Consider the following 15,306-nt stretch of genomic DNA (forward strand, 5'->3'; position numbering starts at 1 on the left):
CTGCAGAGTCCCTATCTCTTTTTAAGTTGCTTTTTTCTATCTGTTTGATTTGGTCTCTATCTTTCATGATAGAGGCTTTCTTTAGATCTCTGGTAATCTTTGATTATCTCTTCATATTTAGGAAAGGATTCTAAAACAGCACATGAATGGAATTTGCCCTCCATAATTTTCACCAAAGGGTGATTTGACTGGGCCGTTAGAAATCTCTCATGTAAATAAATTCAGGTTCTTCTTCTTGGGCTGGTCAAATTCACCGGAAAAGATTCTTTCAAACTCCTGACAGAAGGTTATAGGCCTCTTTGCCAGGGTTCTGGGAGTCATCAGGAAGTAGGCTTAGGGGAGGACAGGTCTTGGTGGTCAATATCCCCAATGGTCTCCAACTTTCCTGGTTTTTTATTATGGTACTTTTCACTTCCACCCTGTCTACTGTCTTCCATCAGCCACTCTTCCTAAAGAGCAAAGGCTTGGGCTTCCCTGGTGGCACAGTGGTTGAGAATCTGCCTGCCAATGCAGGGGACACGGGTTTGAGCCCTGGTCTGGGAAGATCCCACATGCCGCGGAGCAACTGGGCCCGTGCACCACAACTGCTGAGCCTGTGCATCTGGAGCCTGTGCTCCGCAACAAGAGAGGCCGCGATAGTGAGAGGCCTGCGCACCGCGATGAAGAGTGGCCCCTGCTTGCTGCAACTAGAGAAAGCCCTCGCACAGAACCGAAAACCCAAACCAGCCAAAAATAAAATAACTAAATAAATAAAAAAAAAAAAAAAAAGAGCAAAGGCTTAACCTTTAGTTCTATCCCTATGTACTGCCTCTCACCAAAATGCTTCACTTAATCCCTCAAGGGCAGCTGTGAGAGGTAGTTCAGCTTTTACTGGCCTCAGTCTTCCCCTATCCTTCTCTCCTATCAGTTCCCGGACAGAGAAATCAACAGATGTCAGAGCTAGAATCTATCTCAGGCTGATCTAGCCTAGTGGTGTTTTTTGTTTTTTGTTTTGGCTGTGTTGCACAGCTTGTAGGATCTTAGTTCCCTGACCAGGGATTGAACCTGGGCCCTGGGAGCAAAAGCACAGAGTCCTAACCACTGGACCACCAGGGAATTCCCTAGTCTAGTGGTTTTTAAAATTTGTTTTATAGATCAGTTTTCACATTCTATAGGAAGGATAAGTGCCCCTTCCCCACTATATTCCAAACAACTGTGCTTTTACCAGTTTTAACTAATGAGTTTCTGCTTAAGATTTATCTTAAGAAAAAGTTTCCTTTCTAAAAAGTCTGAAAACCATTGGTAATATCTTTCCTCTCTTCCACCACTAATGTTTGTATTTTATACAAGGAAAAAACCTGAGGTCCATACAGAGGAAGAATCTTTTTTTTTTTTTTTTTTTTTTTTTTTTTTTTTTTAAATAAATTTATTTATTTATTTATTTTTGCTGTGTTGGGTCTTCGTTTCTGTGCGAGGGCTTTCTCTAGTTGAGGCGAGCGGGGGCCACTCTTCATCGCGGTGCGAGAGACTCCCACCATCGCGGCCTCTGTTGCTGCGGAGAACAGGCTCCAGACGCGCAGGCTCAGCAGTCGTGGCTCACGGGCCCAGTTGCTCCGCGGCATGTGGGATCCTCCCAGACCAGGGCTCAAACCCGTGTCCCCTGCATTAGCAGGCAGACTCTCAACCACTGCGCCACCAGGGAAGCCCAAGAATCTTATTAAGCATCATTCAAGTCTTACTCCAAGTTCAGGCTGTTCATAAACTAAGATTTTAGGGCATTCTAAAGCAACTTAAAATGGGGAAAAAAAAAAAAATGGGGAAAGATTCTCTATAACTTGTAACAGAGAAGCTCTCCCTCAAAAATGGAAAGTGGCTTATATGTCCATTCCTCCTAGGCCTCTGCTTTCTTCAGGGCTGCTGTGGGATACTGAGGTAGGGGAAGGTGACCCTTAGACAGTGGTACAGTGTCATTCCAGTCCTGCCAGTGGCTCACTACTGCGGCCATCCCATCAAGTAGAATATCAAAGCAAGAGAAGGCAGCTTCTCCCAGGACTACAATTGTCATAAGTATGAGAAGACTGACAGAAATGCTTTCAGAGACCATATTAAGTATTATGGAGCCAAAACCAAGGCCTAGGCACTATTCCTTCTTTCATCCTTTCCCCTTTCTTCCTCTCCCCAAGCTGACCCCTTTCCTAGGCTGGATTGGCCTCCAAAGCCTCCCAGAGATACCAGGGGCCTTGCCTCAAGTGGGTACAAGGGGAAACATACCCTTCCTCCACAGTAACTGAGTTCATGAGAAGGCAACTGGTGACAGTCACTCTATCCCTTATGACACAGGATGAACCAATGACTGAGTGCTTAATGGATGACTTCTCTCCAACCTGTGTATCTGGCCCAATGAGGCTGTCAACTCCAACCTGCAAAAGGCAAATATAAATATAAAAACTTGTCCACCCATCTCAACCAACTGCAAACCAACCCTCCAGATCCCTTGAGCTGGGTCTAATGGGATGTTTCTCTAGAGACACTTTAGCAAGAGGGATCATCATCAGTATTTCTCAGGGCCACAAGGTCATATAATATCTCTGAGACCAACTCAAACTTACACACTCATGCACTTGTGTATATAGATGTGCTCTCCTGAAGACAGTGCTCAAATCAGGGTAAGAAGAGGGATAATGATGGAAAGCTCCTGTGTCTGAGTCCAAAGACTATATAATGGACCTTCCTTACAGGGTTTGTGTGGCTGGGCTCAGCACCTGTCCAGGCAATCTTCTTGAGTGCTTGGGCTGGAAGGTAAGATTTTATAACCAGAACTCAGTTTGGGATTTCCCTGGGGCCAATGAGGTTCAGGGCTTGACCTGAGAAGCTGGTTTGGGAGAAGCCCCAAACCAGCTTCTCAAGGACAAGCCTCAGTGCACCCAGACACTGTCCCATAACTGCCCTGTCCAAGCCAGCACTTACCAGGTGTTTGCTGACAATCTGGGCTGATGAATGGACCAGTGATTCTTCCGGACAGATAACGGTTAGCAATTTGGACACCTTGAGGAAAGAGGTTTGGTCACTAAAGACAGACCAGAAAACACCTGAAAGCACCTTAAGTAGAACCCTGTGTCCAGCAGAGATGTGGGGAGTTTTCAGCCATAGCTTCCTGTCTGTGTGAGGCAGGCTGATGCATTTCCCCTAGGACAGGGATTGTATACACAGCAGCTTCTAGATAATCTTATCCTTAGTTTCCTAGCTGAGAGTCCCCTCCCTGAAATTAATGCCACCTCCCTCAGCTGGGAGGCTGTGAGATAAGCCTTTGAGATACCCAGGCAGCACTTGGGAGAGGAGGCCTAAAGAGAGCAAGGAGCTTCCTGAGGCCTGACCACAGTCATCCTAGGTTCCTGCTCACCTCCTGGACCACAGTGGCCATGCATGAGGTGAGGATGGGAGTAATGTTAGACAACTCCACAATCAGGACAGACCCTGAGAAGGCATCCATGTTCTTCACCAGGCAAAATAAAATGCTGAACGGGAAATTCACACTATTCTCTTTCCAGTATGAGAAAACTGAAAACGTTATGGGTATGGAGTGTTTTAGCTCTGGACCCATTAGGAAGGCACAGATAGTGTGTCTATCTGTGATTCTCCAGAATGGGCAGAATGCTGGTCGGAGCACTGTGTGTGGTAGTCACACTAGCTGAGGGAGGCCTTGCTAGACTGGCTACAATGGAGATGTGAAGGCTAATCCCTCAGTCCCTATCCCTGGGATCTCCTCTATTACCCTTCAGCCAAGGCCATTCAGGCCTGTCTGATGCACAGCCCCTGCTGACACTTCAGAGGATACTCCTCTGGCCTCAGGCTATCCATGGACTTGCTTTCAGACCAGCCGGACAGACTCTAGCCATAGAATTGAAGAAAGAGAACTTAAAGTCAAATTAAGGAAGCTTTCTATACCTCTAACCCTAAATTGGGGCTAACTTTACCCAGGACTGCCCTGGGCAAACATGGGACTAGTTGTGATTTCTCATAAACTCTCTAGCTTGGATTCCCTTGGATTTAACCAATCCAGGTTGAGGCCAGCTTGAGGTCTGGGGCTGGGACCATATCTACCACATGGTGTGGGTCCTGAAGATTCTTGAGTCAGGTTTTCTTCAGGGATTCAATCCCAATCCCAGTGTTCCCTTCCTCCTGTGCCTGCTACACAATAAAGAGCTCCTGCACACGTTCGGCCTCTTCATTGTCCCCCTTCTTCACCCCTTGCCTTAACTAAAACCTGGCCTGCCTTTAGGGCACTGCTTTCCCTTCAATAGAAGCTACTCATTCTTCATATCTCACAAACCTCAGGATTAAAAGGGTGGATTGGCAAGACTCCTCATGCTCTAATGCTGTTTTCCAGACACTTCTCTCTCATGGGCATTCCTTCCTTGATGCTTTGCCATCTGGCTACTCTATACTCTGCTCCTTTGCCTCCTTAAGAAAGCTTCCTCTGTGTGCCTATGTTTACGTCATCACAGTAATGATTACACAGTATTTATCTGCTTGTTTATGAAGTGCTGTAGATATCCCCATGCTGAGCAGAACAGGAGAAAGCTGTTCAACCCAGAGGCCAGAAGTTAAGCCTTCTTGGAGATCTTGGCCTTTCTTTGGAGCCACAGAGGCTCTGCCTCTATCGACCAGACCCCTCACTCCCCCTTTTGCTGTACTTGGGTACCCCAATGGTTTCTCCTGACATGCCAGGTCTTGTTCAACCTTAGGAATGAGAGGAATTCTGAACAACTCACTGTGTATCTAATGAAGAAATAAGACAAAAGGCTCAGTCTGTTCCTGGGACAGGAACTCCCACGATTTCTCTTCTAAACCCATCCTCTCACCTGTCTGTTGGCTTCCATGTAGAGTCCTAGGGTGCTCACTCGAGAGCAGAGCCCCTCTTTCATGATGTGGACGTAACAGCGCACCTGTGACCTGGACAAATCTTCCCAGCTGTCTCCTCGACAGGCATTCCAGCAGGCATCATAGGGAGCAAAGGTCAGCGTATTGGCTTCTTTTATAAAACTGTAAATATCTTCAGAACAAATACCCAAACCGAGCAAGTACATGAGAAACATGACAGAGAGGATACAGAATCAGTCAAGTTTTGAAAGAGGGCACAGCTCAAACCTCTTCCCCCGCAATGCACCCATGCAGCATGGACCCTGGGGAAATCCCACTAAAACCTGAAAGACTAAGTCAAATTAAAAGAGGCAATGTAAAAAAAAAAAAAAAAAGAGGCAATGTGCTTTCCTGTACATTTGAAATACTGTATGATATAAAAATGCTTAAAAAGAGGTCCTATAAGCAAGTTTGACTGACAATCAAGCATTACTAGGGAAAATAAAATAAATTACTCTTGTACACCATGGGGTAGCAGAAGCAACTGTCCAGGCTTTGGTGACCAGCCATGTTGGCTTTGTGCTGCTAGCCTCCATTATCGTATCAGATAGTTGTGCTATGAGAGAAATAGCACAGGACTTGGGCCTCAGTTTTTCAACTCGTACAACAATCATTTGAAATCTTTTATTTTATGGTAAGAAAACTGGGGCTCAGAAGACTAAATAACCTGCCTTAGATCATAGAGCTAATAAATGGCAGAGTAAAATTTCAAACCCAGGTCTGAGATGCTAAGCCCTGATATCTTAACCATCATGCTATACTGTCTCCATTTATTCCTTTGATAAGTACATTTTTTGGAACATCTACTATGAGCCCAGGACTGGGCCAGGGACCAGGCAAGGATATGAGAGCAAACAAGACTGACCTCGTCCCTACATCCTGGAAAGGAGATAGTCTGTTGGCTCTGGTTGGACTGTCATTATACAGCCTTTCACCTTTCTTCCCTTGACAGGAGAGGCTGAGTTTAGTCAGGAGTGGGGCTCCCAGAGCCTAGAGAATAGGGGAACTGAGAAGTGGTGCGCAGAGTTCAAAGTCAAAAAGGTCTAGAGAGGAACACAGCTAAACCACAGCTGTTAACCAGAGAATGGACCAGAGGCATGATTAGCCTGTCCCTGAAGAGCACAGTGACAGGATTTGCTTGAGCAAGCCCACCCAGAGCTCAGGGAGTGGCGTCAGCTAGCCTGTCCTAACTGTTGGCTAGATGAAAACCTGCTGCCTTGAGACAGGCATCTTGGGCTGGGCTAAGTTGCCCAGCCACTCTTCCAAAGGTATTGTTACCCCTACCTTACTGCACCAACTCAAGCACTGACCTAAGGACTTCAGCTCCTTTTTCTTTAGATCCTCTTCTTTTTCTTCTTGTCCTTGTTGTGATGAAGCTGAGGAGAACTGTTTTCTTACTAGGTATGGAATCAGTTCACTCCGGATGGAAGTGATTGACCTAGGAAGAAAGAGTGGTCAAATATGAGAAATCTGACTATCTGGATCCAATCAGAATCAAAAACTGTGCATCCAAGGAAAAGCCAAATTCCTTCCTGTCATGCCACCTTGGGACGGATAGAGATTAGAAATGACAAGGATTTGGCAGTTCTGGAGAAGCAGAGGATCTACATTCTCTATCAGCTTCAGGCTGGAGGTGGGAGGGTAGTGTACTGAATCTGAGACGCCCTTTCCCTGATCTATGCAGAAAATAGTCTTTTACAAGACTTATCTACAAAGTGTGTGCCTGCATGTTTATATGTGTGTGCACGTGTGTGTATCTTAACATGGTGCTTTGACTATTAACTGGCAATAACCCATGAGAAGGTAGAATGCTCTGGCCTTTTGAAAAAAAGTTATTTAAAAAAACATAAATCATTTTCTATAAAGGTCTTGCATATTTTCTGTAAGATTAATCTGGAGTATCTTAGTTTTTTTGTTGTTATAAATGGTGTCTTTTAAACAATTATTTTCTTCTTGTTGGTCAACAGAAACTCAATTCACTGTATTTTGATCTTGTAGCCAAGACTGATAAACAATCTTAATACTAATAATTTATCTGTAGATTCTGGCAGTCATACCAACTATGTAAACAATTTTCTTTCTTCCTTTCTAATCCTTATTTTTCATTATCCTACCATATTGGCTAAGACCTCCAATATACTAACGCTGAACAGAAGCACTAATAGTCATCCTTTTTTTTTTTTTTAACTTCATAACTCCATTCATTTTATTCACTTGACCGCTGCATGAACAGATACACCTGAAATTTAAAACAAGAGCTTATACAGAGACCTGTTCTTTCTATAGGCATTAGCTCAGAATATATGTGGGTAAGATGACATAGAAAAAAGTTTAAATGTGAAATGTGAATTTAGGGCTGAGTTAAGGAGGTGCATACTCAGTCTCATATCTGGACATGCTTCAGACACCTCCTTAATGTCTATCTCCAAGACTGAAATGACTCCGTACCTCTTTGAAGACAACAGACCATTCTGTCATCTCTTCATTGATGACCAGGCCTTGACCATATGGAATATTGGTGACAAACTCTCCTACTTTAACCAGCAGCCCAAGACCAGCAGGAAAATTCATAGCGTTCTGGATATCCTATCATGTCACACGGTTCTGTTTTTCATCTAAGGATATGTGGTGTCCAGCACTGTTGGTAAATTGGATTTTCCTCAGAAACGGATGCAGCTCCAGACGCCATCAGGTGATCAATGCAGGTCCTGCTTCTGGAGGGCATTTACCTTTCTTCACCATCTCTGTTTTCAGATACCAGAGGAACTGCTCGCCTTTCAAATCATCAGATACAAATAGCGCCACCCAGGTCCAGCCAACATGCAGCAATAACCACATCATTCCTTGAGCCAGGGAGCTGTCCGTGGTGGCCATCTGATAGAGCGATGGGAACTGGTCTTTATCACTCAGGATGGGATCAAAAGGACCATATGGGACCTGTGGGCTTCTGTAGAGCTCCGGAACTGTTCCAATCTCGGCTGAAAATGCCAACGCGGTTCCTGTAACAATGGCCACAGATTTTCTCTGTCCCTGGCAGTTGTAGTTAGGGAAAGTCTGATTTCCTCCAGAGAGCCAAAACAGGGCACTTTCCAAGGTCCTTTGGTCACTGGGAAAGGCATTGTAGAGGATGAAACCCAAGGACAGATTGGGGAGCAGATGGGAGTCCTTTTTGATTTCCTCAATGGCAACGAGAAATGCCAGCATGTATTGGTAGTTCTTCCAAAGCCACCTGGTCACACAGAAATCCACGGGTCAGTGAGGACAGGTGAAACTTGAGGCTGGTTTCAACTCAAACTTGAACTCCAGAGATAACTTGTCTTTAAGTTCATCCACGGCTTTGAAGACTGTAAGACCCTAGAGCAGGTTTCCAAACCCGGGCACTACTGATAATGCTTTGTCACGGGTGCTGCTCAGTGCAGTGTAGGCCGTCCAGCAGCATCCGCGGCCTCCACACACTAGATGCCACTAGCAGTCCCTCCCATTTGTAACAACAGAAACAATGCCTCCACACGTGACTAAAAGTCCCTTGGGGGCAAAGTCACACCAGGGAAAGGATGGGGAGAGGGGGAACTCTGAGGAGGGGACGGCGGCGCCCAGAGCTAGGAGGAAACGGAGGCTCCGGGCCAACCAGTGGGGTGAGCCTGAGGCCCCAGAGTTGGAAACGCGGCTCGTGGGAAAGGGGGAGGAATGCTAGAGCCTGTGATGGGGGTTCCCCAGACCCATGCCCCTCCCTAGACTCCTACGGGAGCCCTGGGACTGTCCGCCGCTCACAGAGTCCTGACCCTCGCACTGAGGCCGAACGTACCATGTGAACCCAGCCCCTGCGGAGAAAACTTTACACAGCGCAGTGAGCCACCCCCCAAGTCCTTCAGTCATCCTTAGTTATTCTTGATTTTAAAGGGAATTTTTCTATTTTATCATTTAGACTGATGATTGTTACAGTTTTTTTTCCCTATCATCAAAGCCACCATTTATTGACTGTCTTCTATGTGTAGATATTGGGCTTCATGCTTTATAGCCAATACCTGGCACATGTTATTGGTTTTATAAATACCCTTTATCAGGTTAAGGAACTTCTCTTTTATTCCTAACTTGCTAAGAGCTTTCATCAATGAATGGGTACTGACTTTTACTAAAAACATTTCTTTCTTGCATCTATGGAGCTCACTGTATTTTTTTTCTCCTTTATTCTGTTATGGTAATGGATTAAAACATTTTCCGACACTAACAGGTTGAATAACACCTTTCAAAGACTATATACACAATTTCTACTCTATACTCCCTCACAGTAGAGGAATTACAGGTGATTCTTCTATTTTTATGCAAATTATAAAATTTTACAACTTTAGGCTCTTCTTTAAGTTTCTTGTCTTTCATTTTCTCATAGCTTCTACGGTACTACTCTCCTGGCTTGATTCAGACTCTGCAAATTTAAAATTCATTCTGATGACTAAGTATTTCCCACACAGATTTCAACTTCCCTTCTACTTAAGAGTGGGCTCCCTCACATTATAACAGTTGTACTTATTTACCAATGGCTATCAAAGAATTTCCACAACAAAGCTAACTTCAATTTACTTTCATGAAATCAGATCAGTCTAGGACAGCACTTACAGAAAGAAAATCAGACCAAAGATCAATGTGTAGAAGAACCTCCAGAAGGCAAAAACATTCCTGTACTACATCACTCAGATACAAGCAGTAAGCAACCTTGGTCAAGAGCTTCGGAGCTCTCTTTCATTTGGCCTTGTTGGGTCCCTGGAGGCATGGTGCTTCCTCATGGGTATCGAGTCAGGATGTTGGGTCTAAATGACCAAGAATCTGTAATGGGGAAGAAGGAACCTGATCCTTAGTGCAGTGAGTATGCTTCTGATTTATACTTAGCAAAGGAAATGAAAGACTATCAAATGATTTTTAGTTTTCTCTCTCATACTGTGACCTTGTTAGAATTTTGAATCACTAGTTAATTAATTTAGCATTTAATAAGACTGTAGTAATATGCCAGTCACTGTTCTGTGCCTTGGAAATATACTGTTTCTGCCCTCAAAGAATTCATAATCCAGTGGAAAGTAGCTTGATTATGGATTTAAGGAGAAGAGTAGGAGATGAGGTTGATTAAGGAGGCAATGGAGCCAGATCATGAAAGCCTTCTGTGGCAGTCTAGACAGTTTGGACTGAGACAAGCCAGTGGTAGTTTTTAAGCAGGAAAGTGACATGATCAGTTTTATTTCTTAGTAAGGTAATTCTGATAGCAGTGAAAATAGGCTTGGAATAAGGAGAATGAACACAGAGAGACCAGTTACAAGACTCTGAAAGATGAGATAATGTGGCCTGAGAGAGGGGTTAATGTATAAGCAGCCCAGAAACCTGACAGCTGCTTCATACTTCCCACCCTCTCTCCCAGCCCCTATTCAAAGAAGCTCTGCAGGCTGACACAGGACCACACAGATGGAGTGTAGGTAGGAAGGCAAGACAGAGGTGGAGGCTGAGGAGGGTAAGCAAAATTAGGAACCCTGGAGCTACACAGTTCATGGTTTTTGTCATTTTTAAAAGATCAAGTCAAACATCTTTGAAGAATTCTGTGTAAGCTGGAAGCTCTTGTATTGAATTTCAACGTGCTTTTTCTTCTGATCCTTTGATGGAGATTAAAAATTTCCATATAAATTCAAAGAATGAAATAACACTCACTCTTAGCTTTTTTCTCCCCTTTAAATGCTCCAAACCAGTGTGGGTAGAAAATGTTCCTTGGCCCCCTCTGGTGGAAAACAAGTCAGTTCCCTTTGAAGAAATGACAAAGCATGGACAGCTGGGGGATTTTTGAGCCATGATATTTACACTATAGGCCAAACAGAACTGTCACTGCAAGAGGCAAGCAAACAAGCCTTGGCACACAGCCCTTTTAGGCAGAACCCTTTAAGGAGACCAGACAAGGATCTGAGGGGAGGACCTGAAGCAGTCCTGCCAGGTCCCACCTGCTGCTTCTGCTGGGGCTCAGCAATCAGGTCAATTCTCATAATGCGGTTGGCCTAGCAGCACAATGGAGGACAAAATTACTCTTCCTGCATTGTACTCAAACTAGAGGTAGCTCAAAGCTGTGCCAAGAAGTGGGACAGGCCACTGTGATCCACTGTGAGCATCCTGACCTTAGGGCTGAAGATTAGCAGCTGGATCCACTGCCCTGGGCCCCGGCAACCTCACTTTTTCCCTTCCCTCTCATACACAGCCTTCCCAGAAACACCTGCCTCATGTCATAAAATTATAAGCTCCTAAGAAATAAGAAATCACAAAGGAGAACAACAGATTTGACTATCAGATGCAAACAAATAACTCCACCAAATAAAAAAGAAAAAATAATTGTTACATACAGGACAAAAGATTAATATTTTTAATAGGTAAATAGATATAAATGTTCAAAAATATATAAAAATATTTTTAAGAAATAAATATTAAAAAAAGATGCAATTTCTCTCACAAATTAGCAGATTTAAAATAATTCTCATTAGTGATAAGGGTACTTCTCATACAATGTATAAACTGGTAAAATCTTTTCTGAAAAGTAATTGGCAATACATAACAAAGGTCTTGAAGACATTCTTATTATTTTATCCTATAATTCTATTTCTATAAATCTATCTTAAGGAAAATACATCATGATCAATAAATATTTGCTGAATAAACAAAATAATCAGATAATAAAAAAGGATCTTTGCACAAAAAGGTATTCTTCTTAATGTCAAAAAATAGAGAACGACCAAATATCCAACAATGGAAGAACAATCACACACATATGTAATAGAATAGCATATAGGCAAAACTCTGATCGTAAAGAATTTTTTAATGACACAGCAAAATGCTCATGAAATAATACTGAATAAAGAAAGCAGAAAGCAGAGAGGGCAGACAGCAGAAGCAAGAAGAACTACAATCCTGCAGTTTGTGGAACAAAAACCATATTCACAGAAAGACAGACAAGATGAAAAGGCAGAGGGCTATGTACCAGATGAAGGAACAAGATAGAACCCCAGAAAAACAACTAAATGAAGTGGAGGTAGGCAACCTTCCAGAAAAAGAATTCAGAATAATGATAGTGAAGATGATCCAGGACCTCGGAGAAAGAATGGAGGCAAAGATTGAGAAGATGCAAGAAATGTTTAACAAAGACCTAGAAGAATTAAAGAACAAACAAACAGAGATGAACAATACAATAACTGAAATGAAAAATACACTAGAAGGAATCAATAGCAGAATAACTGAGGCAGAAGAACGGATAAGTGACCTGGAAGACAGAATGGTGGAATTCACTGCTGCGGAACAGAATAAAGAAAAAAGAATGAAAAGAAATGAAGACAGCCCAAGAGACCTCTGGGACAACATTAAGTGCAACAACATTCGCATTATAGGGGTCCCAGAAGGAGAAGAGAGAGAGAAAGGACCGGAGAAAATATGTGAAGAGATTATAGTCGAAAACTTCCCTAACACGGGAAAGGAAATAGCCACCCAAGTCCAGGAAGTGCAGAGAGTCCCATGCAGGATAAACCCAAGGAGAAACACGCTGAGACACATAGTAATCAAATTGACAAAAATTAAAGAAAAATTATTGAAAGCAACAAGGGAAAAACGACAAATAACATACAAGGGAACTCCCATAAGGTTAACAGCTGATTTCTCAGCAGAAACTCTACAAGCCAGAAGGGAGTGGCATGACATATTTAAAGTGATGAAAGGGAAGAACCTACAACCAAGATTACTCTACCCAGCAAGGATCTCATTCAGATTCGATGGAGAAATCAAAAGCTTTACAGACAAGCAAAAGCTAAGAGAATTCAGCACCACCAAACCAGCTCTACAGCAAATGCTAAAGGAACTTCTCTAAGTGGGAAACACAAGAGAAGAAAAGAACCTACAAAAACAAACCCAAAACAATTAAGAAAATGGTAGCAGGGACATACATATTGATAATTACCTTAAATGTGAATGGATTAAATGCTCCAACCAAAAGACACAGGCTTGCTGAATGGATACAAAAACAAGACCCATATATATGCTGTCTACAAGAGACCCACTTCAGACCTAGGGACACATACAGACTGAAAGTGAGGGGATAGAAAAAGACACTCCATGCAAACGGAAATCAAAAGAAAGCTGGAGTAGAATACTCATGTAAGATAAAATAGACTTTAAAATAAAGAATGTTACAAGAGACAAGGAAAGACACTACATAATGATCAAGGGATCAATCCAAGAAGAAGATGTAACAATTATAAATATATATGCACCCAACATAGGAGCACCTCAATACATAAGGCAAGTGCTGACAGCTATAAAAGAGGAAATCAACAGTAACACAGTAATAGTGGGGGACTTTAACACCTCACTTACACCAATGGACAGATCATCCAGACAGAAAATTAGTAAGGAAACACAAGCTTTAAATGACACAAGAGACCAGATAGATTTAGTTGATATTTATAAGATGTTCCATCCAAAAACAGCAGATTACACTTTCTTCTCAAGTGCACATGGAACATTCTCCAGGATAGATCATATCTTGGGTCACAAATCAAACCTCAGTAAATTTAAGAAAATTGAAATCATATCAAGCATCTTTTCTGACCACAATGCTATGAGATTAGAAATCAATTACAGGGAAAAAAACGTAAAAAACACAAACACATGGAGGCTAACCAATACGTTACTAAATAACCAAAAGATCACTGAAGAAATCAAAGAGGAAATCAAAAAATACCTAGAGACAAATGACAATGAAAACACGCCGATCCAAAACCTATGGGATGCAGCAAAAGCAGTTCTAAGAGGGAAGTTTATAGCAATGCAATCCTACCTCAAGAAAGAAGAAAGATCTCAAATAAACAATCTAACCTTACACCTAAAGGAACCAGAGAAAGAAGAACAAACAAAACCCAAAGTTAGTAGAAGGAAAGAAATCATAAAGATCTGAGCAGAAATAAATGAAAAAGAAATGTAGGAAACAATAGCAAAGATCAATAAAACTAAAAGCTGGTTCTTTGAGAAGATAAACAAAATTGGTAAACCACTAGCCAGACTCATCAAGAATGAAAGGGAGAAGACTTAAATTAATAGAATTAGAAATGAAAAAGGAGAAGTAACAACTGACACTGCAGAAATACAAAGGATCATGAGAGATTATTACAAGCAACAATATGCCAATAAAATGGACAACCTGGAAGAAATGGACAAATTCTTAGAAAAGCACAACCTTCCTAGACTGAACCAGGAAGAAACAGAAGATATGAACAGACCAATCACAAGCACTGAAATTGAGAATGTCATTAAAAATCTTCCAACAAACAAAAGCCCAGGACCAGATTGCTTCACAGGCGAATTCTATCAAACATTTAGAGAAGAGCTAACACCTGTCCTTCTCAAACTCTTCCAAAAAATTGCAGAGGAAGGAACACTCCCAAACTCATTCTATGAGGCCACCATCACCCTGATACCAAAACCAGACAAAAATACTGCAAAAAAAAATAAAATTACAGACCAATATCACTGATGAATATAGATGCAAAAATCCTCAACAAAATTCTACCAAACAGAATCCAAGAATGCTTTAAAAGGATCATACACCATGATCAAGTGGGATTTATCCCAGGGATGCAAGGATTCTTCAATATACGCAAATCAATCAATGTGATACACCATATTAACAAATTGAAGAAGAAAAACTATATGATCATCTCAATAGATGCAGAAAAAGCTTTTGACAAAATTCAACACCCATTTATGATAAAAACTCTCCAGAAAGTGGGCATACAGGGAACCTACCTCAACATAATAAAGGCCATATACAACAAACCCACAGCAAACATCATTCTCAGTGGTGAAAAACTGAAAGCATTTCCTCTAAGATCAGGAACAAGACAAGGATGTCCACTCTCACCACTATTATTCAACATAGTTTTGGAAATCCTAGCCACAGCAATCAGAGAAGAAAAAGAAATACAAATTGGAAAAGTAAAGCAGTCACAGTTTGTGGATGACATGATACTATACATAGAGAATCCTAAAGATGCCACTAGAAAACTACTAGAGCTAATCAATGAATTTGGTAAAGTCGCAGGATACAAAATTAATGCACAGAAATCTCTTGAATTCCTATACACTAATGATGAAAAATCTGAAAGGGAAATTAAGGAAATATGTGAAATATCCCATTTACCACTGCAACAAAAAGAATAAAATACCTAGGAATAAACCTACCTAGGGAGACAAAAGACCTGTATGCAGAAAACTATAAGACACTGATGAAAGAAATTAAAGATGATACCAACAGATGGAGAGATATACCATGTTCCTGGATTGGAAGAATCAATATTGTGAAAATGACTATACTACCCAAAGCAATCTACAGATTCAATGCAATCC

General features: G+C 42.0%; 2 protein-coding genes, 1 long non-coding RNA gene and 1 other non-coding gene across 4 annotated transcripts in view; 1 reads left to right on the forward strand and 3 right to left on the reverse strand.

Annotated features, from left to right (window-relative positions):
• BTBD19 (BTB domain containing 19) overlaps positions 1-15,306 on the forward strand; it is an 89,401-nt gene that overhangs the window by 55,624 nt on the left and 18,471 nt on the right. The window lies entirely within an intron of this gene.
• EIF2B3 (eukaryotic translation initiation factor 2B subunit gamma) overlaps positions 1-15,306 on the reverse strand; it is a 153,852-nt gene that overhangs the window by 20,949 nt on the left and 117,597 nt on the right. Inside the window, exons 7-10 of the mRNA XM_036859827.1 lie at positions 6,210-6,337; positions 4,842-5,032; positions 2,947-3,024; positions 2,251-2,399 (exon numbers count right to left, since the gene is read on the reverse strand). Of these exons, the coding sequence (XP_036715722.1) occupies positions 2,251-2,399; positions 2,947-3,024; positions 4,842-5,032; positions 6,210-6,337 (546 nt within the window). The remainder of the gene's footprint in view (positions 1-2,250; positions 2,400-2,946; positions 3,025-4,841; positions 5,033-6,209; positions 6,338-15,306) is intronic.
• On the reverse strand, positions 1,024-1,095 carry TRNAK-UUU. Its single transcript has one exon. It is a non-coding gene; the product is annotated as a tRNA-Lys (tRNA).
• LOC118898988 lies at positions 7,710-8,719 on the reverse strand. Its single transcript, XR_005020866.1, has 3 exons — positions 8,705-8,719; positions 8,129-8,216; positions 7,710-8,005 (listed from the first exon to the last, which is right to left on the reverse strand). It is a non-coding gene; the product is annotated as an uncharacterized LOC118898988 (long non-coding RNA).

This window comes from Balaenoptera musculus, chromosome 1 (assembly GCF_009873245.2).
Source record: "Balaenoptera musculus isolate JJ_BM4_2016_0621 chromosome 1, mBalMus1.pri.v3, whole genome shotgun sequence".
Classification (NCBI taxonomy): domain Eukaryota; kingdom Metazoa; phylum Chordata; class Mammalia; order Artiodactyla; family Balaenopteridae; genus Balaenoptera; species Balaenoptera musculus.